Raw genomic sequence first — 27493 nt, forward strand, 5'->3', positions numbered from 1 at the left:
ATTAGAAAACAGGCATGATTAGAACATTATAACACAGACATATATAGAACATTAGAACACAGGCATGTGCAGAACATCAGAACACAGGCATGCGTAGAACATTAGAACACAGGCATGTGTATAACATTAGAATGCAGGCACGCATAGAACATTAGAACACAGGCATGTGTAGAACATCAGAACACAGGCATACGTAGAACATTGGAACACAGGCATGTGTAGAACATCAGAACACAGGCATACATAGAACATTGGAACACAGGCATGTGTAGAACATCAGAACACAGGCATGTGTAGAACATTAGAACACAGGCATACGTAGAACATTCGAACACAGGCTTACATAGAACATTAGAACACAGGCATGTGTAGAACATCAGAACACGGCATACGTAGAACATTGGAACACAGGCATGCGCAGAACATTAGAACACAGGCTTGTGTAGAACAGCCCCTGGGTATTTCAAACTCACTAAAGCACACATCTTTAACTAAAGATAGTAAATAGTTACTGCTCTCAGATCAGGACAATCCTTTAGTTAACTAGAGCCACTCTGTAAACACGTCTCCAAGTATTTCCACAGGCTCTGAACACTGTTTGGAATTGCATACAACACGTGCTGGCAGACTGCATGAACAGACTCACCCAGAAGCATGTTCCAAGAGTGTAAGGGGCTGTGTTTGGGCTGAGATGTCAGACGCCTGCTGTGCTGATCTCCAACAAAGGCAGGAGCTGTCTGCCCGGCTAGCAGCGCACGGATCACAGCACGCGGCTCGCAGCTCACGGCTCGCAGCTCACGGCTCACAGCTCACGGCTCAGAGCGCTGAGACACACGCTAACTGAGACCTGCGCTGCTGTACGCTAACCCTGCGGGGCTAAGCCCAGCCCCCGGGAAACTAGGTCACTCCGACATGCTTCTGGGGGGGCTGAATTAAGCCGATAGTCTTCTCCCCGCAGCTGAGAGCTACAGTGTGGAATAATGCTTTACTCACGCCACACCTGACTGTGAATCAGCCAGGAGGAATGCGGCTGGGGGAACCACGCAGCATCAGGGCTGCGACTGCCGATCGGCAGCACACCGTGCAGGCTATCCAGGCTAGTCAGCCCACAGCGCTAACACCAGCCCAACAGCAAACAGCTGTGCGGAGAAGAGAAATGCTCAGCTTGGATGACAGTTTGCAGAGACCTGATGCAGTGCTTTCCACATTGTGCCTAGAGAAGGTAATCTGATGTTGTCTTTGAGACCCATTAAACATGTGCGTAATCCAGTTGTGGTGGTGGAAAGCTCCATGGTCTGCAGCTCACCAGGCTAGTTTTCCTGATGTGCTGCGTCTGGGAACACGTCTCTCAGGGGAAATGCAATTAAACCACAGTAACTTCATTACTGCACTGGAAAACATGCGACATACAGACATATGATCACTACAAACACACCCAAAAGTGTGTGTCTGTGTGTGCAAACGTGTGTGTGTGAGCGTGTGTGTGTGTGTGTGTGTGTGTGTGTGTGGGCATGTATATGTGTGTGCGTGTGGGTGTGTATGTGTGTGTGTACTGTGTGTGTATTGACAGCAGGAGAAAAAAGAAGCAAGTGTGCGTATGTTTAAAACTACAACCGGTCCAGACCAGAGACGGAGCTTAAACTCAGTTCAGCTCAATCACCTTGTAGTTGACTTTTTCTCATCAGCTGACAGTATCCTGGCTTGTCCTTCACGTACATGTAAGACTGCAGTTATTTGGCAGGCCTGTGCTTGGTGTCTGGTTGCCCAATGTGCCTCCAGCACTTGACTGGTAATGGTCATTCTCTCGACACAAGCGACACGCTCTGTCACGTCCTTACAAAGAACATTCAGAGAAAGACTATTTGCAACATGCGCTGACATTCTGCCTCCCATACAAATGGGCTGTCCATCAGTCAGCCAGCTCATAATATCAAAAGATCTGTCTGATTATCGCTCCCTGATTTATATCGCAGGGACACCACCGCCATTATGCCATATTTCAGAGACAGGGGTTCACAGCTGTCTCCAATTACAGCCCAGAAGACTGGGGTTACAGAGATCCCCCACATTACTCACACGATATCGCTATAGCTTTTTTCTCAGCCCAGGCATAATCATGAATTTTTTAATTTATTTTATTTTTTATTTCACCTTTATTTCACCAGGCAAGTCATTAAAAACAAATTCTTATTTACAATGAATAAATTACACCGATCTGTTTGGTAATAAACAACACAGTTTAAAGAAGTTCTGAGCTTGCCGTCCATATGAAAGGCTAGCAGGGTATGGAAGCATCAACACTTTTCATATCTTTGTTCACCTTATGTGTATAAATAGGGCTGTTTCTGGCATTGTGGACATTATACCACACGCTGACACCACTGAACACTGAGCTTAACCTGTTCCCACGGCGACCAATGATGACTCCATAAAAAAAATCTAATGGAAGGCAGCTTTATTTATCCCAGGTGTTGAGAGGGTGACCGGAGGGTGGCAGGACCGCTACACAGCCCAGCTGTCCACTCAGGAGCCCATTACAAATGTGTCCATTGTGTTCATGTAAACACTACAGACAGGTGTCTGTAATCCAGGATTTAAAACTGCTATGGTAAGCATAGTTGCCAAGGAGATGGATTAACAGTCTCAAAATGTCACAAATGCACACCGCTGCATTACGATATGACATACAAATCTAGTACTGGATAAAAGTACACTTCGAAGAAGTGGAAAGTGATGTAAAAACAAAAACTAAAATTAAACTATATCCTATAGTGCATTGAAACTATACCCGTCTGCTAATGTCATTAAACTATATCCGTCTGTTAATGTCATTAAATTATACTGGTCTGCTAATGTCATTAAAACCATACCCATCTGCTAATGCCAGTAAACTGTACTTGTCTGTTAATGTCATTAAACTATACCCGTCTGCTAATGTCATTAAACTATATCCCTCCGTTAATGTCATTAAACTATACTGGTCTGTTAATGTCAGTAAACTATACCCGTCTGTTAATGTCATTAAACTGTACCTGTCTGTTAATGTCAGTAAACTATACCCGTCTGTTAATGTCATTAAACTATACCCGTCTGTTAATGTCATTAAACTATACCCATCTGTTAATGTCATTAAGTCACCTAATAAAAGTAATGACGTGTCATGAGAAACCCACAGAAACCCCCTAAGCCTTCAGTCAATGAGCACTGCTGTTCACAGACTTCCTCTGGACAGATAATATACTGTAATATATTGGTGACAGTCTTTCCTGAGAGTCTTTCCTTCCTGTTCACAATCGATGGCACAATTAATTTGTCCACAATTACGGCAAAACAATACAGGTCCTCCCCCCTTCAGAAGGTTTGCAGTTTCCTGTAAGACGGAGTGCGGCTCTCTTGCGTGGGCGTTCTCAGTTGTGGTCATCAGCCGTTCCAGGTCTTTGCTGTGATATCTCAGAAGGAAAGGCCACAGTTCTGACAGGCCGCACTGATGAGGTCCCCCCTCCACCGACCCCTTCTAAACGGACAGGCTTGCCCCACACTGAGGGCTCATTAGGTATGCACACATAAGAATGCCTAAGGTCCCAGACTCCTTTAAGTCCTAGGATGGGATTGTTCGATTACCAGAGGGGCCTTTCTGTGTGTCCTCAACATTGTAATAGTGGTGGTATACGGGGGGTGCACTGATCGTCAGTGTCAGGTGTGAGATGGCTTCTTCACTGGCACTTCTTCCGTAACACAAGCTGCATGGTGACACTGGGCCAGCGGGGGGTTGGGGGTGAGTGCTGACGTTTGAGCCGTCCGGTCGCTGGGCTCAGCCAGAGAGGCATTAGGAGAGAGGTCAGGACCGTGGTTTCCACACCGGTTGGCAGAAACCGGACCGTTCTCTTTTGCGCTGATAGATGACTCATTGGAAGGGCCGATGCAGGCCCGTTAGGGAGTGCCGGTGTGGAAAAAGCAGGCCTCACCAGCCTCACGGAGCCTAATCCTGCAGGGCGCCTCATCTGTCAGAGTGCCACACAGCCAGGCCCTGAGACCGTCTAGCCAGCTCCAATACTGGGCTCCTTGAATTGGCAGGTTTACGAGAGAGGTCTGAATCCTGCTGAGCTCACCAAGATTTAATCAGCGAAGGAGGCGCTGGTGATAAGGACAGTCTCTTCAGCACACTGCCAGGGGCGGGGGGGTTTCAATGAAAGGTGTTAAATTACTGGTGTAGAATTAGCCCGTATAAGTGGAACTAGAATCCAGTGGAATAAAATGGTGATGAAAAGTCCACCTTCCAATCTGCAGACACACAGTGAAACTGCAGGGCTAAGAGGCACATCTCCTCTGAATCTCTGGAAAACACATCATTCCCATCACATCTCCTCTGAATCTCTGGAAAACACAGCATTCCTATCCCATCTCCTCTAAATCTCCCTGGAAAGCACAGAATTCCCATCACATGTCCTCTGAATCTCTCTGGAATACACATCATTCCCATCACATCTCCTCTGAATCTCTGGAAAACACATCATTCCCATCACATCTCTGAATCTCTGGAAAACAGCATTCCCATCACATCTCCTCTGAATCTCTGGAAAACAGCATTCCCATCACATCTCCTCTGAATCTCTGGAAAACAGCATTCCCATCACATCCCCTCTGAGTATCTGGAAAACAGCATTCCCATCAAAGCTGGACTGTTTCCTGGGACTCACTGCAAGTAACTCTCAGCGACCGGCAGTAAGGAAAGCAACAGTGTAATAATGCAGAGTGTTTAGCGTGGGTTAGCATTAGCAGTGTGTGTAGTGTTTGTAGAGTGGATAATACAGAAAGTCCCCAAATTACAGTTTTTCTCAATTGTTTAAACACGCTTTCTGAAACTATAGCTCAATTTCTCAAAACTCTACACACAAAGCACAGCAACAGTTAACCTTTTGCCAAAACTACACAAATCTCTTGCAAAATGCATTCATGCATTTAAAACCATGTTCTCTCTTCTCAAAACTGACTTTTTCCATCAAAATGATTCACACAGGCCTCATATGAATAGGTCTTATTGAGCATTGATTTCACACTGGTGCGATAAATTTAAAAACACAACCATCAAAATACTGTATATATGTTTTGGCCTCATGAGGTCGTTACATATTCAAGTTAAAAATAAAATTGTGTAAAAATTGCTTATTTTTTCTTCTTTTTTGAAGTTTTAATTTTCTTTTTTGAGTGGTCCCAAAATAGGCTGCAATTTTATAGTAAATATAAAGACTGTTGCCATGATACAATACAGTAAATATATCATCATATAAATAACGCATTTGCTAGGTAAACCTAATTCTAATTCAGTACAGTACAGCAAAGTGTGTGGACTGTTATCAGTTTGAGTGTTGTTGTTATTGTGTATGATACATTGCACATTTACTGTATTATCCTGCCAATGAGGTATAGTTGGGCTGCACTCACAACCCAGGTTCCATCATTGTTAGAAGTGTTTTTTCATTTCCCTTATCAGTGCAATTATAACATTTGTGTCTTCTCAAAACTAGAACATGCTTAGACTGGTCAATGGATGTAATGATCTGTTGTCATATATGAAATCAATGAACAAATTAAAAAAGGTAACATAGCAAATCTTTATTTGTTACTGTAAAATAAGTCTTTGTTCAGCAGACTGCCAAAATAAAAATCAGTTTGTAGGCCTGCTGTAAAAAAAACAAAAAACAAATACGTGATCAACCAAAGTTGCACGTATTTCATTTGAAATGTTAGCTCATCTCCCTCTTCCTCGTTCACCTCGTACACGTACACCTCCTCCTCTACCTCTACCTCTACCTCCTCCTCTACCTCTCTGTGCTGCGTGTTGCTCCATTGTTTTCCAACACAATAGAGGTCATCTGAGGTCTCTTTTATGCTCCAACAGATCATTGAAAAGTTTAGCCAATTGAGTTTGAGAAGGTGTGGCATGAGTGAGACGACTTGGTACTTAGAGTTTGGCATTTGAAGGCCAGTGTTCTCCATGTGAACAAACAAGGCTTGATTATGAAAATTGTGCTAAATGATGAGATTTTGTGTGTAGAGTTGTGCAAAAATGTGATTTAGAATTGCTATTTGAGTGAAAACAAAGGAATTGTGCTTAGAGTTTTGCGGAAATAGTCTTTTTTGTTGACACATGAGCTTCAAGTTTTCACCATCGTGTGCATAGTTCCAGTTTTAGTGTTTAAACATTTGAGGAAAACTGTAATTTTACGTATAATTATAAAGAACATAAACTAACTCTACTCCCTAATTTGCCTCAATGTGCATTAAATCATATACCTACAGAAGGGGTCGAGGGAATTTGAACCTAATTAATCTGAGCCCCTTCCTCCTGCTGACCGCAGCCATGGAAACCTGCCGTGGGGTTCCACTGTTGCTGGGGGGAACCTACTCTCTGTTCCTGGTTCATAGATCTGTCATAATTCCCAGACAGCGCTGTTGTCATCACTTTCCGTCAGACGCGCACTTGCTCAGAAAATGTGCGTTTGCAACACAGCCAGTAAATAACCTCCTGCTGGGATTAACAAATCATCACCTGGAACAGCACTGGAAGAGCCTCCTGGATATCAGCTTATCATGGGCCTCTCTATTTTAAGAATGTGCTGTTAGATACAGTATCATGGCAAGTTAATTTTGTCTGGGCACAAAAAATATCAACACAGTCCGATACATTAGTATGAATGGCACATGTTAGTACTGCATTCAAACACAACCTTGAGTCCCCTGATGAAAGATCACCTGTTTACAGTTTTTCTCGATCGCTTACACACTATAACTGGGCCTATTAACTAAACATCCCAAACCATGAAGCCATCTACCAAAAGACAGACCCATTTCCCAAAACTATAAACACTATTCCCATGCTTTCACACATGATTCAGATTTGTTGAACTTTTCGTGAAAAACTCTACACACAAATTCCTTCATATATCACTGGTGCTCACCATGTGCTCATTTAGAAAGCACTGGCATTCAATATCATTAACTCAAGTCATCACAGCTCGAACCCAACTAACACACAATTCCCCAGGAGGAAACACTAAGAGTCAAAATTGTTCACACACCAATCAGAACCTCAGGATAGACAGATAAAAGGGCCATGGGTCAGTTCACTTGTTTTGCAACAATGGATCCACAAAGACCTGAAGGTAGAGGAAGAGGACACAGGAGAACAGGAGGAAGACTAAGGGCAAGGGCAAGGAGACAATAGTTTCTGATGAGATCCGTGCAGCTTTAGTTGACCATGTCCGTCTCCATGGGATGTCAATGAGGGAAGCTGGGCAAAGAATACAGCCGAATCTGAGCCGCTTCACAGTAGCCTCTATTATCCGGACCTTCAGAGAGGAAAATAGGTAGGTAATTTACATACTGCTCTCGACTGTAACTTTGGAGTGCTGTACTCTGCGCTGTTACAGCACATACATGTACTGTAGCTGTTTGCTCTATTGTACTGTATGCTGTCTGAAATGTATATTACTGTACCATATCACATACAGTTAATTTAGAGTTACTGTATGCTCCTATTTTGTAAAATGGATGGTTTACTGTAATCCCATCAGTACTTCTATTTTTGCAGAACTGAGAGACGACCACCTAATGGAGGCAGAAGACGGCTATTTTCAGAAGAGCAACAGATGGCAATCATCAATATGGTCATAGCCAACAATGTCATTTGCTTGCGTGAGATACAAAGGAGAGTTATTGAGGATCAGGGAATATTCCAAGGCATTGATGCAGTCAGCATCTCAACAATTGACCGCATTCTTCGATGGAACAGGTTGAGGATGAAACAGGCCTTTCGAAAGGAACTCCGATAGAGTCAAAGACCAGCGCTTGGAATATGTGCAAGTATGGTTTTTCATACTGTATCAACTATTTAAGTACAGTTATGTATTACAGCAGTATGTACTGTAGTACAGGCTATATGATGGCCTACTTTTGTGTACTATATGCAATGTGTTTCAGAGTAGTCATTACTGTACTGAGTTTCATCTCTTTTGTAGAGAATCTTTGACATTGATGCCAGAGACACTCCTCATGAACTCATCTTTATTGATGAAGCAGGATTTACAGTAATCTTACCAAAGGAGGAGAAGGGGGAGGAACATAATTGGCCACCGGGTCATTGTGAATGTCCCTGGCCAGCGAGGAGGGAATGTGACCATGTGTGCTGCCATCAGCCACCGAGGGGTCCTCCACCGCCATGCCACCCTTGGTCCATACAACACCATGCATCTGCTGTCTTTCCTCGATGATCTGCGAGATCATGTATACTGACTAGACCAGAGGGAGCCGGCACAACCAGAGCAGCCATGCTATGGTGTCATTTGGGACAATGTCAGTTTCCACCGGGCTGCTCTAGTTCATGACTGGAGTTTTTTCGGCATGGCGGTGGAAGGTCTATGACCGAGACCCCTACATCCGTGTTCACCTCCTCCAGGCCATGGAGGAGGCTTGTTTAGATATTACAGTTGAGGCTTGCCAGGGGTGGATAAGGCATGCAAGCGGTTTTTTCCCTCGCTGCCTGGCTAGGGCTAATATTGCCTGTGATGTTGATGAGAATCTCTGGCCTGACCCAGACCAGAGACGGGATGCTGAGGCAGAATAAATGTGATTTCTTTCTTTATGTACAAACTATTTTTTTTCATTGGTTTATATTGGTAAATACATGGAAATTATTTTACTGTATTCTACGTTCTTTATGTATCAGTTGCATATTTTTACAGTACATTTACTTTTTCAGTCAATTTCAGTCTATTTTACTACAGTAAATTAAAAATTTTGCAAATTTATACATGTGTTGTGTCTTTATATTGTGTTCATCATGTAAAGAGGTTGTTCTGGGGGAAAGCCATAAGGGCCATTATTCATTGCAGTAACAGCTTTTTACGGTAGTGTTTTTAATTGATCTCACCAGTGTGTAATGGCTATTTTGTAGTGTGTTTTGTATGTGTATTTGATGGTTTTTTTGTGATGTCTGAAGGCAAAGTTTGGTTTAAGATTACATGGTTCTGAGTGGAGAGTTTGGTTTTCACATGGAAGTTTGAAGTTTGTGAAGATGAGTGTGCAGTTATACATTTGTGTTTAGAGTTTTGGGAAATGGAGCATAATTTCAAGAAATGTGTCTTGGCAATCAAAAAAAACTAATGTACAGCCTGTGGTGACTAAGCTTAAAAATGATCTCCAAAGATGGTCATGCTTATAAAATTATAAAAATGAATGTACTGCCACGCTTACTGTACCCAATACCGATGCTTCCTAATTTTATTCCCTCAAAGTTTTTTTAAATCAGTGCATAATGCATTTTGTAAATTTATTTGGAAGAATAAACATCCTCGGCTGAAGTTGCAGAAACTTCCTGTGAGAAAGGGAGGACTAGCATTGCCTAATTTGATGTACTATCACTGGGCTTCACAATTGAGATTTTCCATAGACTGGATAAAATATAAACACTCATCTTTTTTGGACTTGGAAAATATCAGATGTGAGCATGTTGACATTTCTGACCTTCCTTTTGTGTGTCCAAATAAGTTAAAACCGGAAATAAAAGGAAACTTTATACCAAAAAATATTTTGAAATCTGTGCAGCACATCTCTAAACATTTTTGAATTAATAGTCAATATTCATTCTTAGCTCCCATCGTAAATAATCCTGATTTTGAAGAAACATGTTTGGATATGGGTTTGCAGGACTGGAAGGCTGCTGGTATCTCAAGAATTCAAAAACTTTATGAGGGTGACACACTGAAATCATTCCAGCAATTACAGAAAGAATTTCTTATTCCTCAGACACAAGTTCTTCCGTTATTTACAAATCAGGAGCTATCTAAACTCAATCCCTGATTATAAAACGGGTGGAAATTTGAATTTGCTAGAGAATATTTTTATGAAAGCTTCTACACTTACAGTTTTTCTCAAATGTTTACACACTAAAACTGGAACTATGGACATGATGGTGAAAACTTGAAGCTCATGTGTCAACAACAAAGACTATTTCTGCGAAACTCCAAACACAATTCCTTTGTTTTGACTCAAATAGCAATTCTAAATCACATTTTTGCACAACTCTACACACAAAATCTCATCATTTAGCACAATTTTCATAATCAAGCCTTGTTTGTTCACATGGAAAACACTGGCCTTCAAATGCCAAACTCTAAGTACCAATTGGTCTCACTCACGCCACACCTGCTCAAACTCAATTGGCTAAACTTTTCAATTATCTGTCAGAGCATAAAAGAGACCTCCGGTGACCTCTATTGTGTTGGAAAACAATGGAGCAACACGCAGCACAGAGAGGTAGAGGTAGAGGTAGAGGAGGAGGTGTACGTGTACAAGGTGGACGAGGTGGACAAAGCAGAGGGAGACAAGCTAATATTTCAAATGAAATACGTGCAACTTTGGTTGATCACGTCTTTGTTTTTTTTGTTTTTTTTTACAGCAGGCCTACAAACTACAATTTTTATTTTTGCAGTCTACTGAACAAAGATTTATTTTATAGTAACAAATAAAGATTTGCTTTGTTACCTTTTCTAATTTGTTCATTGATTTCATATATGATAACAGATCATTACATCCATTGACCAGACTGACAGTCTAAGCATGTTCTAGTTTTGAGAAGACACAAATGTTATCTATTTTGGAAAACTCATAATTGCACTGATAAGGAAAATGAAAAAACACTTCTAACAATGTTCTGTATGACTCATGATAGAACCTGGGTTGTGAATGCAATGTGAACTGGACCTCATTGGCAGGACAATATAGTAAACGTGCATTATATCATACACAATAACAACAACACTCAAAGTGATAACAGTTCACACACTTTGCTGTACTATACTGAATTAGAATTAGGTTTACCTAGCAAATGCACTATTTACATGATGATATATTTACAGTTTTGTATCATGGCAACAGTCTTTATATTTACTATAAAATTGCAGCCAATTTTGGGACCCCTCAAAAAAGAAAATTAAAACTTCAAAAAAGGATAAAAAATAAGCAATTTTTACACGATTTTATACACTTGAATATGTAACATGACCTCATGAGGCCAGAACATATATACTGTATTTTGATGGTTGTGTTTTTAAATTTATCGCACCAGTGTGAAATCAATCCTCAATAAGAGGCCTGTGTGAATCATTTTGATGGAAAAAGTCAGTTTTGAGAAGAGAGAACATGGTTTTGAATGCATGAATGCATTTTGCACGAGATTTGTGTAGTTTTGGCAAAAGGTTAACTGTTGCTGTGCTTTGTGTGTAGAGTTTTGAGAAATTGAGCTATAGTTTCAGGAAACGCGTTTAAACACTTGAGAAAAACTGTATAACTTGAATATGTAACAAGACCTCATGAGGCCAAAACATATAGTATTTTGATGGTTGTGTTATTAAATTTATCGCACCAGTGTGAAATCAATGCTCAATAAGACCTATTCATATGAGGCTTGTGTGAATCATTTTGATGGAAAAAGTCAGTTTTTAGAAGAGAGAACATGGTTTTGAATGCATGAATGCATTTTGCAAGAGATTTGTGTAGTTTTGGCAAAAGGTTAACTGTTGCTGTGCTTTGTGTGTAGAGTTTTGAGAAATTGAGCTATAGTTTCAGAAAACGTGTTTAAACAATTGAGAAAAACTGTAACAAGAAAGTGATAACCTATATATGATCAGATGTTCATAACTGAGAAAATGACTATTACAGTTTTTCTTGATTGCTAACAAACTAAAACTGGTTCTATTAGCAAAAGCTCCCAAATTATTACTTCAGCTCTCAGAGGACCAACACATCTCTCAAAACTAAAAACACTTTTCACTTGTTTTAACACATTCTGCAAATTGTCTTTTTTTTTGCAAATCTCTACAAACAAATGCTCTCATGAATCACTGGTTACACACTGTGCTCATGCAACCAACACGAGCAGTCAAAACAGTTAACTCAAGTCATCACAACCTAAACTCAGGTAACACACCTTTCTCTAGGGGCAAACATTTGGCAGCAAAATTGTTAACGCACCGGTCACAATCTCAGGATCAATAAATAGGGCTACAGTTTGTGCCTGTGTGCTTTTGAACAATGGATCCCCAAAATGGACAAGCTGTCCAAAGATCAAGAAGACAAAGACAAAGACAAAGAGGAAGAGGCAGAAGACAATTTCTCCCAGATGAAATACGTGCCACCTTGATTGACCATGTGCTGGTGCATGGTATGACGATGAGGGAAGCTGGACAGAGAATTCAGCCAAACTTGAATCGTTTCACAGTGGCATCCATTGTCCATACTTTCAGACAAGAAAACAGGTACTGTAATTTACTGTACTGTTACATATTGTATCTGCTGTACTACTGTGAGAGGATATGCGGTGTATGTAATGTTGAAGTGTATTTACAGACTATATGTTCTTTAGATTTTATTTCTGTTTTTGTTTATAGTGCTGCATATACTGAGTTCCTTTTATGAATGCTACTCTCCTTTGAAAATACTACATTTTTTGTTCCTTCAACTGTGTTGTGTTTACTGTACAGCACTTTTCACTCAGAATCACTTTTCAGTACTACAAATAAAAATATTTGGACATTTGCACACTCCCTTTTTTTCAGTAGTGTAACATTGCAAAGATCAAAATCTGAAAACCAGAAAATAAGCAGAATAAGCAGGAGAAAATAACTCCTGACGCACTGCTATAAAAGGTTTTTGCATTAGTGCTTTGAATTTATCTCACTGGTGTGTTATGGGTAATCTACATTTTCTGTGTTTTTGGTGGCTTGTGTGTGCCATCTGAAGGCAAATTTTAATTTTGATGGAAGAGTATATGTTTTTGAGAAGATAATTTGAGTTTGGCATGGATGTTTGAGGTTTGTATTGATTGGTGTGTAGTTTTGGGATTGTGTTAATAGTTCTGAGAAAAAGGGGAATTGTTTCATAAAATGTGTCTTAGCAATCAAAAAAAAACTGTAATCGTAAATTATCTTGGAAGGGTAACTTAGGTGTTCATCTAGATGATCAGACCTGGCAAATAGTATTGAAAATTGCTAAATCTATTACCAGTGCAAATAAATCATATGAAACTCAATATGTGATAATTCATATATTACATATAACTCCCACTATACGCAGTATTGTCGTAAGTGTAAATGTGAAATTTCTTCTCTTTGGTCATCTGTTCATAAAGAAATAGAGGGACTACCTGGTATTCGAATACGTAAAGATTCGATAAAATGTATTTTTGGTTTAGGCTTAAATATAGGCCCAAATAGGAGGCTACTGAGAATTACGTGGTACGCTGCACGACTTTAAATCCTACATGCTTGGCTAGACGAAAACCCACCAACACTCTCATTATGGTGTGTAAAATTATTGTCCATGCTTCCTTTGGAGAGAATGACCCACGTGTTGCGAGGAACATTGGACAAATTTGTTAGGGAGTGGGCTCCTAAATCAGCCTATGTAGTAGAGAATGGACAGCAATTACTTGTATTGGTGTTAATTGATTTTTGTTTTCATTTCTCTTTTTATATGCCCATGATAATAACTATAGCTTGTAAGTTGCCCCCTACCCACTTTCCATTCCTTATTTATTTATTTAATTATTATTTATTTTTTAACTTATTTATTCATATATATGAATTTTTTTTGTTGTTGCCCTCATTCAGATTATGAAATATTTGTGATGATGTTTGCTTGTAATTAGTGTGCTCATGATGTATTAATTATATTATTTTATGTATAGACCCCTGTGATGCCTTGCTTGGAAAAAACTGAAAAAATCTACAAAATTTAAGAAAAGAGAAAGAGAAACAGTTTGGGCTCAAAAGTTAATACAGTCTTTCTGAACCCTCTGTCACGTCTCACTTTTAAAGTTTTATTCAGTATTAATTCCACAGCTATTCATTCATCATTCCGCAGCAAAAATCACTGATTTACCCTTTCCATGACCTTCCTAATGTCTGCTGGCAACAAAAAGGGCCCTGTCAGGTATGGTTTTGAAAATGTTGATGCTGCCATCTAGTGGCAGGCAAAACAGAAATTCAGTGAAAAAAATCCAGTGCTCAGTGCTATCGGCAGGTACAATTAGCGCAAGAGGAATATGGCAGAAAGATGCTTCTTCACAACCAGAGCATAAACAGGAGGCTGACTCAAACACCTACTTTTTAATGCTAATTATAATGCCTCTTCATCTGACACTCTGCATCTTGTATTTTAACAGGTGACACTTCCCATCAAAACAAATATATCAAGAAAATATCTCATTTTAAACTCTGGATTGTCAGACTGTCAATGTCTTTGCAGCTCAGAAATAGAGAACAATTTTGACAGTTAGAGATTATCAGCAGCTTTTTTTCCATTAGCTACTCGTAACCGACATGCGTTCTTTTCCAGCCACATATAAATAAAATATCTTACAGTCAGCGTGGGCATGCGCACGTGCTATCACCACACGGAATACAGTCTGCCGAAATGGGCTTGTATCCTCTAACACACCCCGTCATCTCCAGCGCCCCCCTCCCGTGGCCACACCGCACACCCCCACCGCAGCTCCAACAGTAGCCGTGGCGCTTTTCTGCGAGCTAGCGCAGCCTAACGGCACGTTGCCGAGGTTACGCGGCACGCCGGCGAAGAGAGCGCGGTCTCGCTGCGTTCGAGGAGTTCCGCGTGAGACCCCCGACCCCCCTACCTGACCCCCCCCCCGTCCCACAAAAGCAGCGGCAGCTGTTAGGGCCAGGGCTCAGACTGCAGTGCTGAGACCTAGATAAGCTCTCCTCTTCCATTAGTTCCCCCCCTTCAAAAGCATCCTTATTTATAGAGCCTCACATCTGGACAGCACCGAAACCAGGGCATGCTCTGCAGCGTTCCACACCTTCAACAGAAAAACTACCCACCTACACACTGCTGCTTTACTGCAAAACCCTTCCACAGCACGCACTGTCAATGTGCCTGACCTCATGTCAGCTCCATTACTCTGGAGCAGATGCTTATACTCTCAGACCTTCATGTTTGGGAAACCTAAGTGACCGCCTTCAATTCTGTCTATTTCTGACATATGTTACAAGTGAGTAGTAGTTCAGTTGGTCAATCACAACCCCCTTGGATTCCCCCTTTCTACCCAGCACGCATCATCATCCTCCAGGTTCTCTCTCGTATCATTTGTGCCAGGAAATGTCTGGAAGGGACTCGGTCAGACGAGGGAGTTCCAAACATTCGCCACCTACCGGTGCTGATGGTGGAGAGGGGGGCGTGGCCGGGGATGGGGGCGGGGCCAGTTGCCGTAGGAGCCTCTCCGTTGCTAAGATGTTTGACCCTCTTCAGGTGTGACTTCCCGTGGTAGTGGACCTGGGCCTGGGCGGCGGAGCTGAGCTGGATGTTGCAGACCTCGCACAGGGAGAACGGCGTCTTCTTCTCCCGCTGGGAGTGGGCGTGGCCTGGGCCAGGCTCCTCCACTTCCCTGTAGGCGCCAAAGGGGGCGCACATCCCCCCGTTGTCCAGAAGATGAGTGGGACTGAGGGGTCTCTTCATACCTTCAGAATGAAGGACACAAGGATCACTTTGAGGACTCCAGCAGTAAATGACAAACATGAGCATATTTGCTTACAAAGCTTTTTGATGTTGTCTTTTTATTATTATAGTCTTTTTATTACTACTATTTATTATTACTATTATTACTGACACTAAAATGTAAAATTTACCCCAGCTCCTTTACCCCCTGCAGATAAACAAAACCACCCATATAACTCTTACAGTCACACTAAACTGCCCCATAATCCCTACAGACACACTAAACTGCCCCATAACCCCTACAGCCACACTAAACTGCCCCATAACCCCTACAGACACACTTAACTGCCCCATGACGCCTACAGTCACACTAAACTGCCCCATAACCCCTACAGTCACGCTAAACTGCCCCATAACCCCTAGAGACACACTAAACTGCCCCTATAACCCCTAGTCACACTAAACTGCCCCATAGCCCCTACAGTCACACTAAACTGCCCCGTAATCCCTACAGACACACTTAACTGCCCCATAATGCCTACAGTCACACTAAACTCTAGCTGTTCAAGGTCAGGAACAGTATGTTCCAGACCCGTTGGCCATGACTAATAAGCGCAGAACAGGTGTGCAATAGTTTTTATAAGTTCTGCGGTTGATGTGCAATTTCCACCATAAAGGGCGGGGGAACATTTCAGACAGGACTCCTAAAAAGAAACATGGAAAAACCCAGTGTTTGGTCTCCCTGTTACAGTTCTGTGTTATATGTTAAACACACAAAAGCAGCTTGAATTGCAGTGCATTAGCTTTGGCTCCCATAAGGTTTTTCAGCACACTGTCTGTACCCATCTAAAGCAGAGAGCGGAATATTCTACATTACATTACATTACAGGCATTTGGCAGACGCTCTTATCCAGAGCGACGTACAACAAAGTGTATAACCATAACCAGGAACAAGTATGACGAAACCCCTAGAGAGAAGTACCGGTCCAAGTACAGGGAACAACCGCATAGTTCAACTTGGACCCTGATGGTTAAACTGATTAACACTAACAACGAGAACGGCAACAACGCAATCTATGGAAAAATAAAAATAAATAAAAATACAAGTAGTCGTTAAGACAGTTGATGCGCCTAAGTCACCTATGAAACAGCTGCCTAGTTACAACCCTAAGTTTAGTCATTTACAGGGGGGAAGGGAGGGATGGGGAGAGGTGCAGCCTGAAGAGGTGGGTCTTCAGTCGTCGTTTGAAATGGGTCACAGTCTCAGCTGTTCTGACCTCCACAGGGAGGTAATTCCACCATCGTGGGGCCAGAACAGACAGGAGACGTGTTCAGGAAGTGCAGGTGCGAAGAGGGGGAGGTGCTAGGCGTCCTGAGGTAGCAGAACGGAGGGATCTGGCTGGCATGTAGGGTTTGAATATCTTGTGGAGGTATGCTGGGGCTGATCCCTTGACTGCCTGGTATGCTAGGACCAACGTTTTAAATTTGATGCTAGAAATTTGATAGAGAATAAAGCCAGTGTACAGGGCACCATGGTCTTCTCTCTGCCCTGAAATCTGCTTGCCACAGAATCACTCACCTCCATGGGCAGCCATGCATTGTTCTCCCCAGATACACTTTCTCTAAATGTCCCAGCAATTCCCCCCCAGTCCCACACAAGGCATGATGGCCAGTTGAGTGTCCGTGCCAGTTCATGGCCTGTGTGACTGAGACTGAGAGTGAAGACCCTCTGCAGTGGGAAAGTGTGCTGAGCTGCACTGGAGAAGTGTTATCAGACAGCAGGGTCCCAGGCCCAAAGTACTGCGCAACCTTCTACACACAGACACACGCACACTCACACACACGCATACTCCCACACACGCACACACTCAAACACACACTCACACACACGCACACACTCAAACACACACACCACACACACACGCACACACACGCACACTCACACACACACACGCACACACACCACACTCACACACATGCATACTCACACACGCACACTCACACACACACACACACACACTCACACACATGCATACTCACACACACGCACACACTCACACGCAGACTCACACACACCACACACACGCACACTCACACACACACTCACACACACGCCACACACACACACACACACTCACACACACACTCACTCACACACACACACGCACACTCACTCACACTCACACACACACACACACACGCACACACTCAAACACACACACATACACACACACACTCACGCACACACACACGCACACACTCAAACACAAATACATACACACACCACCCCACACACACACACACACACACACACGCACACACACATGCAACACACAAACACCCACACATACACACACTCCCACACACACTCACACACACGTACACACACACACGCACACACTCAAACACACACACATATACACACTGACACACACACTCAAACACACACACGCACACTCACACACATGCACACTCACATACACAGACACACACACACACGCACACATGCACACACACACGCACACAGACACACACACACCACACAGCACCACACACACACCACACACACACGCACACACTCACACACACTCACACACACACACACAACACACACACTCAACATACAAAACACACACACACGCACACAGACTCACACACACACTCACACACACACGCATACACTCAAACACACACACATACACACACACACACTCATACACACACACACACGCACACTCACACACACTCAAACACACACACATACACACACACACACACACTCTCGCACACTCACGCACACACACTCTCACACACACACACATACCCACACACACACACACTCTCGCACACACTCACACTCACACATGCACTCACATACTCACATACACATACACACACACACACACACACTCACACACAGAGGCACACTCTCACACACACATGCACGCACAGACACACACACACGCACAAACACAATACTCTCACACACACTCGCACACTCTCTCACACACACACACACTCACACACACACACACACACAGACACACAGACACACGCACGAGCACGCACACACACACATTCAGATGCCAGCATGGTCTATGAGACAGAAGTGAATTTAAAGGAGGGTATCTGGTGTTTTCAGAGTCACAGGGTTATCTGGTCTGTGCTGTGCTAAACTGCAGGATTCCTGCATCTGCTAAGTGGGCCAAATACACCCTGAAACACATTCCATTAATGGCAAAGGCCATGAGGAGATTTGGATGGAAATGGTTTCCAGGCTTTATGAAGCTATCTTCACAAAACAAAGCAATGTAACTGCAAACAGGAGCAGAAAATCACTTTTTTGACAGCACAATATATAACACTGACAGCTGCCGCAATGATTGATTTTAGCCCACAAACCGAACACCAGACAAAGCCTATTTTGTATTTGCCGCATTGGAGGGAGACACAGTGGGAATTAACCATTTCTAGGTTTGCAAAAATACTATAAAGATGCATAGCCCTCACTTACAGTAGACTGGACTTTAGCTTAGGAAATGTTTCAAATAGTATAATCAAATGTGTGATGCACTATGGTTTATGAATATTCCCGCACAACTACATTTTATGTCTACATTGATCTGAGGATCACACAAACCTGATTTCACTGTAAACCTTTTTTCTTCTCTCCAACAACAGATATGTTGTCATTTTTAAGCAGCATTAAGTGTTTTTAAGTGCACACTTTGGAATAATGTATCCCTTTTATGGTTGCATTTTATTTGCAGTTGGTAGTTGGTAACTGTTCACTGTCCTCTAAATCAAACCGTTTGCCTTTAACTGCTCTTCACTCTCCTGCTATTGCTTGTCACTGACTTTGAGTCATTTCTTCCCAGAGCTGGTGTGTTCCCCAGACACTAATAATAAATCTTTTCCTGCTCCCCATAGTGCTAATTTACCCACAATATTAGCTCCCATTGCTCAAAAGTCAAATGGTGATAGTTTTACACAAAGGGGAGAATTGGTTAGCATCAGTCTTCTGTCTTTTTAATTGTCCATCCGAGGTGAGAGGTCAAACACACAAGCACAGCCCCCTACTATAATTCCGGAGTATAAGTGCTAATCTGATGTCGTAATGGTCCCAGATCGGTCAGCAGTGCACAGGGAAGACTGCACTGTAGAGTGAAATCAATGGTGAACTCCCCTTCACATGGGCAATTACGTGCTAATGACTCTCTCACAGGCCGACTCAGACCACTTCTACCAGTGGTCTTCCTCTTATTAAAGGGGTGGGATATACGGGGAGCACCCTGGGACCCGTCTGCCAGGGATTTGGGCATCAAGCGTATGAATGCATGAGGCTACCCAGCGGCTGAGCTATGAATGCATGAGGCTACCCAGTGGCTGTGCTATGAATGCATGAGGCTATTCAGCGGCTGAGTTATGAATGCATGAGGCTACCCAGTGGCTCTGCTATGAATGCATGAGTCTACCCAGTGGCTCTGCTATGAATGCATGAGGCTAGCCAGTGGCTCTGCTATGAATGCCCCGGTAGGACCACGCCATTGTACCCTTGAGCAATGTACTGCTTCAGTATATATCCAGCTGCATAAGTGGATGCAATGTAAATGCTATGTAAAAAATTGTGTAAATCGCTCTGGATAAGAGAGATAGCTAAATGCCTGTAATGTAAATGTATTGTAATGAATGTATGAGGCTACCTAGTGGCTGTGCTTTCTTGAAGAATTTTCCTAAAATAACTCCTGTGTCTCTTTCTCCAGAAACAAACCAAGAGCCTTCCGGATTTTTCTCCAAAAACTGAAAGACCAGGAGCTCTCTGGACCTATCTCTAGAAAGTGACAAATCAAGAGCCTTATGGGTTTATCTCCAGAAGCAGATGAATGTAGAGCCTTCTGGATCTCCAGAAATCAGGGTCTATCTCCAGACAAAAACAACTCAAGAGCCTTCTCTTTCTCTTGAGAGCTAGAGAAAGAAACGAACAGAGGTGTAGAAAGAGAGAGAGACAGGGAAGGAGGACACTCACAGACAGAAATACTACTTTATCTCCGAGTGATCATTCTCTCTGTACATACATAACTCTCTGAGAAACAGCCATTCATCCCAAACCCTCACAGCCACCCATGTCAGGGCAAGTCAAACAGCAGACTAGAATACATAATTTAACAGCTTTAACCTAACCCAAACCCTAACCCTAACAACCTTAACCTAACCCTAACCCTAACAGCCTTAACCTAACCTAAACCCTAACAGCCTTAACCTAACCCAAACCCTAACAGCCTTAACCTAACCTAAACCCTAACAGCCTTAACCTAACCCAAACCCTAACAGCCTTAACCTAATCCAAACCCTAACCCTAACCCTAACAGCCTTAACCTAACCCAAACCCAAACCCTAACAGCCTTAACCTAACCCTAACTCTAACAACCTTAACCTAACCTAAACCCTAACAGCCTTAACCTAACCCTAACCCTAACAGCCTTAACCTAACCCTAACCCTAACAGCCTTAACCAAACCCAAACCCTAACAGCCTTAACCAAACCCAAACCCTAACCCTAACAGCCTTAACCTAACCCTAACCCCAACAGCCTTAACCAAACCCAAACCCCAACAGCCTTAACCTAATCCTAACCCTAACAGCCTTAACCTAATCCTAACCCTAACAGCCTTAACCTAACCCAAACCCTAACTCTAAGAGCCTTAACCTAACCCTAACAGCCTTAACCTAACCCTAACCCTAACAGCCTTAACCTAATCCTAACCCTAACAGCCTTAACATAACCCTAACCCTAATAGCCTTAACCTAACCCAAACCCTAACCCTAACAGTCTTAACTTAATCCTAACCCTAACCCTAACAGCCTTAACCTAACCCTAAACCTAACAGCCTTAACCTAACCCTAACCCTAACAGCCTTAACCTAACCCTAACCCTAACAGCCTTAACCTAACCCTAACCCTAACAGCCTTAACCTAACCAAATCCTAACCCTAACAGTTTTAACCTAATCCTAACCCTAACCCTAACAGCCTTAACCTAACCTAAACCCTAACAGCCTTAACCTAACCCAAACCCTAACAGCCTTAACCTAACCTAAACCCTAACAGCCTTAACCTAACCCAAACCCTAACAGCCTTAACCTAATCCAAACCCTAACCCTAACCCTAACAGCCTTAACCTAACCCAAACCCAAACCCTAACAGCCTTAACCTAACCCTAACTCTAACAACCTTAACCTAACCTAAACCCTAACAGCCTTAACCTAACCCTAACCCTAACAGCCTTAACTAACCTAACCTAACAGCCTAACAACCCAAACCCTAACAACCTTAACCAAACCCAAACCCTAACCCTAACAGCCTTAACCTAACCCTAACCCCAACAGCCTTAACCAAACCCAAACCCTAACAGCCTTAACCTAACCCAAACCCTAACTCTAAGAGCCTTAACCTAACCCTAACAGCCTTAACCTAACCTAACCTAACAGCCTTAACCTAATCCTAACCCTAACAGCCTTAACATAACCTAACCTAATAGCCTAACCTAACCTAAACCTAACAGCCTTAACCTAACCTAACCTAACCTAACCTAACCTCACCTAACCTAACCCTAACCCAAACCCTAACCTAACAGTCTTAACTTAATCCTAACCTAACCCTAACAGCCTTAACCTAACCCTAAACCTAACAGCCTTAACCTAACCCTAACCCTAACAGCCTTAACCTAACCCTAACCCTAACAGCCTTAACCTAACCCTAACCCTAACAGCCTTAACCTAACCAAATCCTAACCCTAACAGTTTTAACCTAATCCTAACCCTAACCCTAACAGCCTTAACCTAACCCTAACCCTAATAGCCTTAACCAAAGCCAAACCCTAACCCTAACAGCCTTAACCTAACCCAAACCCTAACCCTAACAGCCTTAACCTAACCCTAACCCTAACCGCCTTAACCTAACCCTAACCGTAACAGCCTTAACCTAGCCCTAACCCTAGCCCTAACCTTAACAGCCTTAACCCAACCCTAACCCTAACCCTAACAGCCTTAACCTAACCCAAACCCTCACAGCCTTAACCTAACCCAAACCCTAACAGCCTTAACCTAACCCTAACCCTAACAGCCTTAACCTAACCCAAACCCAAACCCTATCCCTAAGCCTAACAGCCACCCATGTCAGGGCAGGTCAATCAGCAGAACATGAGATGGGATACATCATTTAACAGTCACCAGAGAAGGTTCATAAAGGAAGAGAGGGGGAACACTCCAAAGCATCTCCCACTAGCATTTTCCATTGGCACGGAGAACAACATAACTGCAGAAAGTGTTGCATAGTAAACAACTTTGAAGACATACTAAATGCTTGATTTGAATTATAATTCTGCCAGCTGCAACTGTCACTGGTAGCCATGCGGGGGGCGGGGCATGTTGCCATGCTGCGCAAGACAAGGCATTCTGTGATTCTGTCTTTATGAGCACAACCAATACACCACTGAGCAGCACTGCATCTGTCCAAGGAGGGCATGTGTTAGCATACACCTCGCCCGGTCACTCCCCATGCAGTCAAGTGCAAGTCTCTTCAGATCCCTAAGTCACTGGCAGCGGATGGTTTTCCCAGGTTGGGGCTGAGCACCAGTGACCTAGTTTGGCACAGACCAGAGAGAAGGATAACGCATGTTCCTGTATTTCGTACAGACCAGAGAGAAGGATAATGCATGTCCCTGTATTTTATACAGGTCAGAGTGAAGGATAATGCATGTCCCTGTATTTCATACAGACCAGAGAGAAGGACAACGCATGTTCCTGTATTTCATACAGACCAGAGAGAAGGATAATGCATGTCCCTGTACTTTATACAGGTCAGAGAGAAGGATAATGCATGTCCCTGTATTTTATACAGACCACAGAGAAGGATAATGGATGTCCCTGTATTTTATACAGACCAGAGAGAAAGATAATGCATGTCCCTGTATTTTATACAGACCAGAGAGAAGGATAATGCATGTCCCTGTGCTTTATACAGACCAGAGAGAAGGATAATGCATGTCCCTGTATTTCATACAGACCAGAGAGAAGGATAATGCATGTTTCTGTATTTCATACAGACCAGAGAGAAGGATAATGCATGTCCCTGTATTTCATACAGACCAGAGAGAAGGATAATGCATGTTCCTGTATTTCATACAGACCAGAGAGAAGGATAATGCATGTTCCTGTATTTCATACAGACCAGAGAGAAGGATAATGCATGTTCCTGTATTTCATACAGACCAGAGATAAGGATAATGCATGTTCCTGTATTTCGTACAGACCAGAGAGAAGGATAATGCATGTCCCTGTATTTTATACAGGTCAGAGTGAAGGATAATGAATGTTCCTGTATTTCATACAGACCAGAGAGAAGGACAACGCATGTTCCTGTATTTCATACAGACCAGAGAGAAGGATAATGCATGTCCCTGTACTTTATACAGGTCAGAGAGAAGGATAATGCATGTCCCTGTATTTTATACAAACCACAGAGAAGGATAATGGATGTCCCTGTATTTTATACAGACCAGAGAGAAAGATAATGCATGTCCCTGTATTTTATACAGACCAGAGAGAAGGATAATGCATGTCCCTGTACTTTATACAGACCAGAGAGAAGGATAATGCATGTCCCTGTATTTCATACAGACCAGAGAGAAGGATAATGCATGTTCCTGTATTTCATACAGACCAGAGAGAAGGATAATGCATGTCCCTGTATTTCATACAGACCAGAGAGAAGGATAATGCATGTTCCTGTATTTCATACAGACCAGAGAGAAGGATAATGCATGTTCCTGTATTTCATACAGACCAGAGAGAAGGATAATGCATGTTCCTGTATTTCATACAGACCAGAGAGAAGGATAATGCATGTTCCTGTATTTCATACAGACCAGAGAGAAGGATAATGCATGTTCCTGTATTTCATACAGACCAGAGAGAAGGATAATGCATGTTCCTGTACTGGGTCGCACCCCCTGTGTTTCAGAGCAAACACATAGCAAATGGCAGGACTTCCCTGTGATTCCACACTAAACCGGCCCTCTGTAACTAGACAAGTCTGCAGAGAAAAGCCCAGCAATCACCACAGCATGAAGGAGAAGAGCGGGGGAAAGGAGAAGAGCGGGGGACATGCACCCGGGGCCACAGCATGAAGGAGAAGAGCGGGGGAAAGAAGGAGAAGAGCGGGGGACATGCACCCGGGGCCACAGCATGAAGGAGAAGAGAGGGGAAAAGAAGGAGAAGAGCGGGGAGCATGCACCCAAAACAAGTGTTCACACCTGGAGTTATAAAGCTTTAAATACGGTACCGCCTAAATGGGCAAGGATTGGCCAGATTTGGCATTCCTCACCTATTACAGAAGGGCTGTCTCCTGAGAAGCACAACCACCACTGACCGTATGGGGGGGGGGGGGCCTGATGTACAAAATCCAAACAGAGGGACCAGACCCCTTATTCCTGTCACCCTCCAGTCATGAGCGAAAGAGCCATGGGATATCTAGTGTTTTGGATTACTGCTTTTGAGAAACAATACAATATGACCTGCCAAACTTGCTCTGTTCTCTCTCTCTGTCCACAGACTTAACATGGGGAGACAAAATGCTAACTTAAAAAAATCAGGCTAGCTTTCTGTCATTCTGTTCCAAATGAATATTAGATGAGGCCATTATGCCCAGGGACAGAGTCACAGGCAGCAGCAGATAGGCACACCCACAGCAGCCACTGCCTGGCACACTGGCTATCCAAAGCAGCAAGAACTCAATTAAGCTAAAGCACTCCGGGTCGGCCATTCTGAGCTGCACTCCATGGTCAGAGGCATGCACCTAAGCTAACAGCGACAGTAGCAGCCAGTCATTTACATACTGACTCAGTGGCAAGCAGGCCATTCGTGCCAGATCCAGTAAAGCCAGGGCAAACCCACATGGCTTCCGTGCCGGCTTTCTTTCGGTTTTTTGAACCTCTTGACTACACGTGTCCCTTCCGCACTCAGGTACTTCCGCTGTTCGGTGTATCTGAAGGGATTCTTCCACTGTAGCCTCTCCATGTCTGTAACATTCCTTATTTGTTAAGGTAGTTTGACCCTTCGTTTTTAGATTAGATGTCAGATTATATATATATATATATATATATATATATATATATATATATATATATATGTATATATATATAAAATCTGACGTCTGACCAGTGGACGATGGGCCCTCCCTCTACAGCCGAGTTCCTCTCAAAAGTATGCACTTGCTATTTGGGGGTTCAGGCCTGTGTTTGCTCTGTTTGCTCTTCTTGCTCTGTCTCTTGTCTTGCTACCCTCAAAGCATCTTTGTGACAGTTCTCTGTAAAAAGCACTATATAAATAAAATTTTATTGAATTGAATATATATTCATATGTATTCATTTCTTAATTTTAATCTGGTTGTGAGCTGTACATTTTAATAAAGTTTGATCCAACAGATTGATTAGCAAATTTGGCGATTTAATTGATAATTGATATCTCTAATAATAAAGACCAAACTATCGTTCATCCATCTAAAATGCCCAAAGCTGGATTGAACCCAGGACCTTCTTGCTGTGAGGAGACAGTGCTACCCACTGCACCACCATGCTGCCCCAGACCAACTGTTTGGTATTCAAACCGAATGCTAAATGAGCGGAGCGTGAGCTGTTACACCGCTGGATTCATAACCGCTGAATTCATAACATATTCATAGACATATTTTAATCAATCTGCACCATCCCGACAGAGCCGGGATGAAAAAAATACACCACACAACATCAACAACATGCATTAAGAACCACTGTCAATATCGCATTTCCTCTGCGTCAGCAGTCCCATACAGTAACACTCATTTGCTCTTGTATTTTAAAGGCAATCAAACAAATGGCCTTTCAGTAACTTCACTGATAACACTGGCCTGGATTCAATCAATATGGGCCCAAAGCTTTGAATTACAAACACAATACAAATGTTAGTGTCTTCTTGACAACTTTCCAAACTGTGTTTGTGAAAAAAAACACTTCCATTCGTTTCTGACTCAAAGATAGACACTTCAGTGTGTGCACTCTGCAGAGATGTGATAATTTACTATTCATAGATATAAAACAAACTCACAGGTTTGGATACCAACTGGCCCGTCTTTGACTCCCTACTGTTTAAAAATCAACCGTGTCCTAGTTTTTTACACACACAACAGCCTGAGTGGATCTCCTTTTCCTTTGTCAAGAATCCAAGCATATTGCCATAAACAAACTGAAAAGCCACTGAGGGGAGTATATTAGTTTACACAGACACATGGGAGCATCACGTCAACCATTCTCATGTGCCTGTTTCTGAAATTTCAGAAACTCACAAAACTATTCTTGTGGTTACTATTATTATTATTATTATTATTTATTATTATTATTATTATTATTATTATTATTATTATTGTGCCACAGAATGCTTCAGCCGTGTTCCTCCCCTGCCCATGCCTTGATGTAGCCTGGAGCTCCAGATTCATCATCCGGCTCCACTAAACTGCATTATTGTAACTATACCAATTGGTATTCTGCTATTCCTGTTAGCTTTCACTTCAGCTGTAACCTGCTCAACCCATTTTATTTGCTGTCTGCTACTTTACACCAGGCTGGCCAGTGGAGGATGGGCTTCCCCTCTATAGCCGGTTTCTCTCAAGATTTCTTCCCATTGGGGAGTTTTTTCACGCCACCGTTTGAGGGTTTTCTCCCCACTGAACGTTTTTTACCTTATGTACCTGCTATTTGGGGGTACAGGTCTGGTGTTTGCTATGTTTGCACTTTTTGCTCTGTCACTTGCTTTTCTACTCTGAAAAAAGCACAATACAAATAAAATTGAATTGAATTGAATTTAATTGAATTATCATCATCATCATCATCATCATCATCATCATCATCATCATCATCATCATCATCATCAATCAGAACTAATCTCAGAAATCACT

General features: G+C 42.6%; 1 protein-coding gene across 2 annotated transcripts in view; it reads right to left on the reverse strand.

The window, feature by feature from the left end:
• Window positions 1–27493, reverse strand: part of LOC135241163 (zinc finger protein 385B-like) — a 115655-nt gene that overhangs the window by 53516 nt on the left and 34646 nt on the right. The window contains exon 2 of one of the 2 annotated variants that reach the window (XM_064311321.1): window positions 15225–15530. In XM_064311321.1, the coding sequence (XP_064167391.1) occupies window positions 15225–15528 (304 nt within the window). In that variant the 5' untranslated portion in view covers window positions 15529–15530. Of the gene's footprint in view, window positions 1–646; window positions 1093–15224; window positions 15531–27493 lie in introns of those variants that run through there. The other variant, XM_064311322.1, reaches the window with a different exon arrangement.

The sequence above is a fragment of the Anguilla rostrata genome, chromosome 15 (genome assembly GCF_018555375.3).
Source record: "Anguilla rostrata isolate EN2019 chromosome 15, ASM1855537v3, whole genome shotgun sequence".
NCBI lineage: Eukaryota > Metazoa > Chordata > Actinopteri > Anguilliformes > Anguillidae > Anguilla > Anguilla rostrata.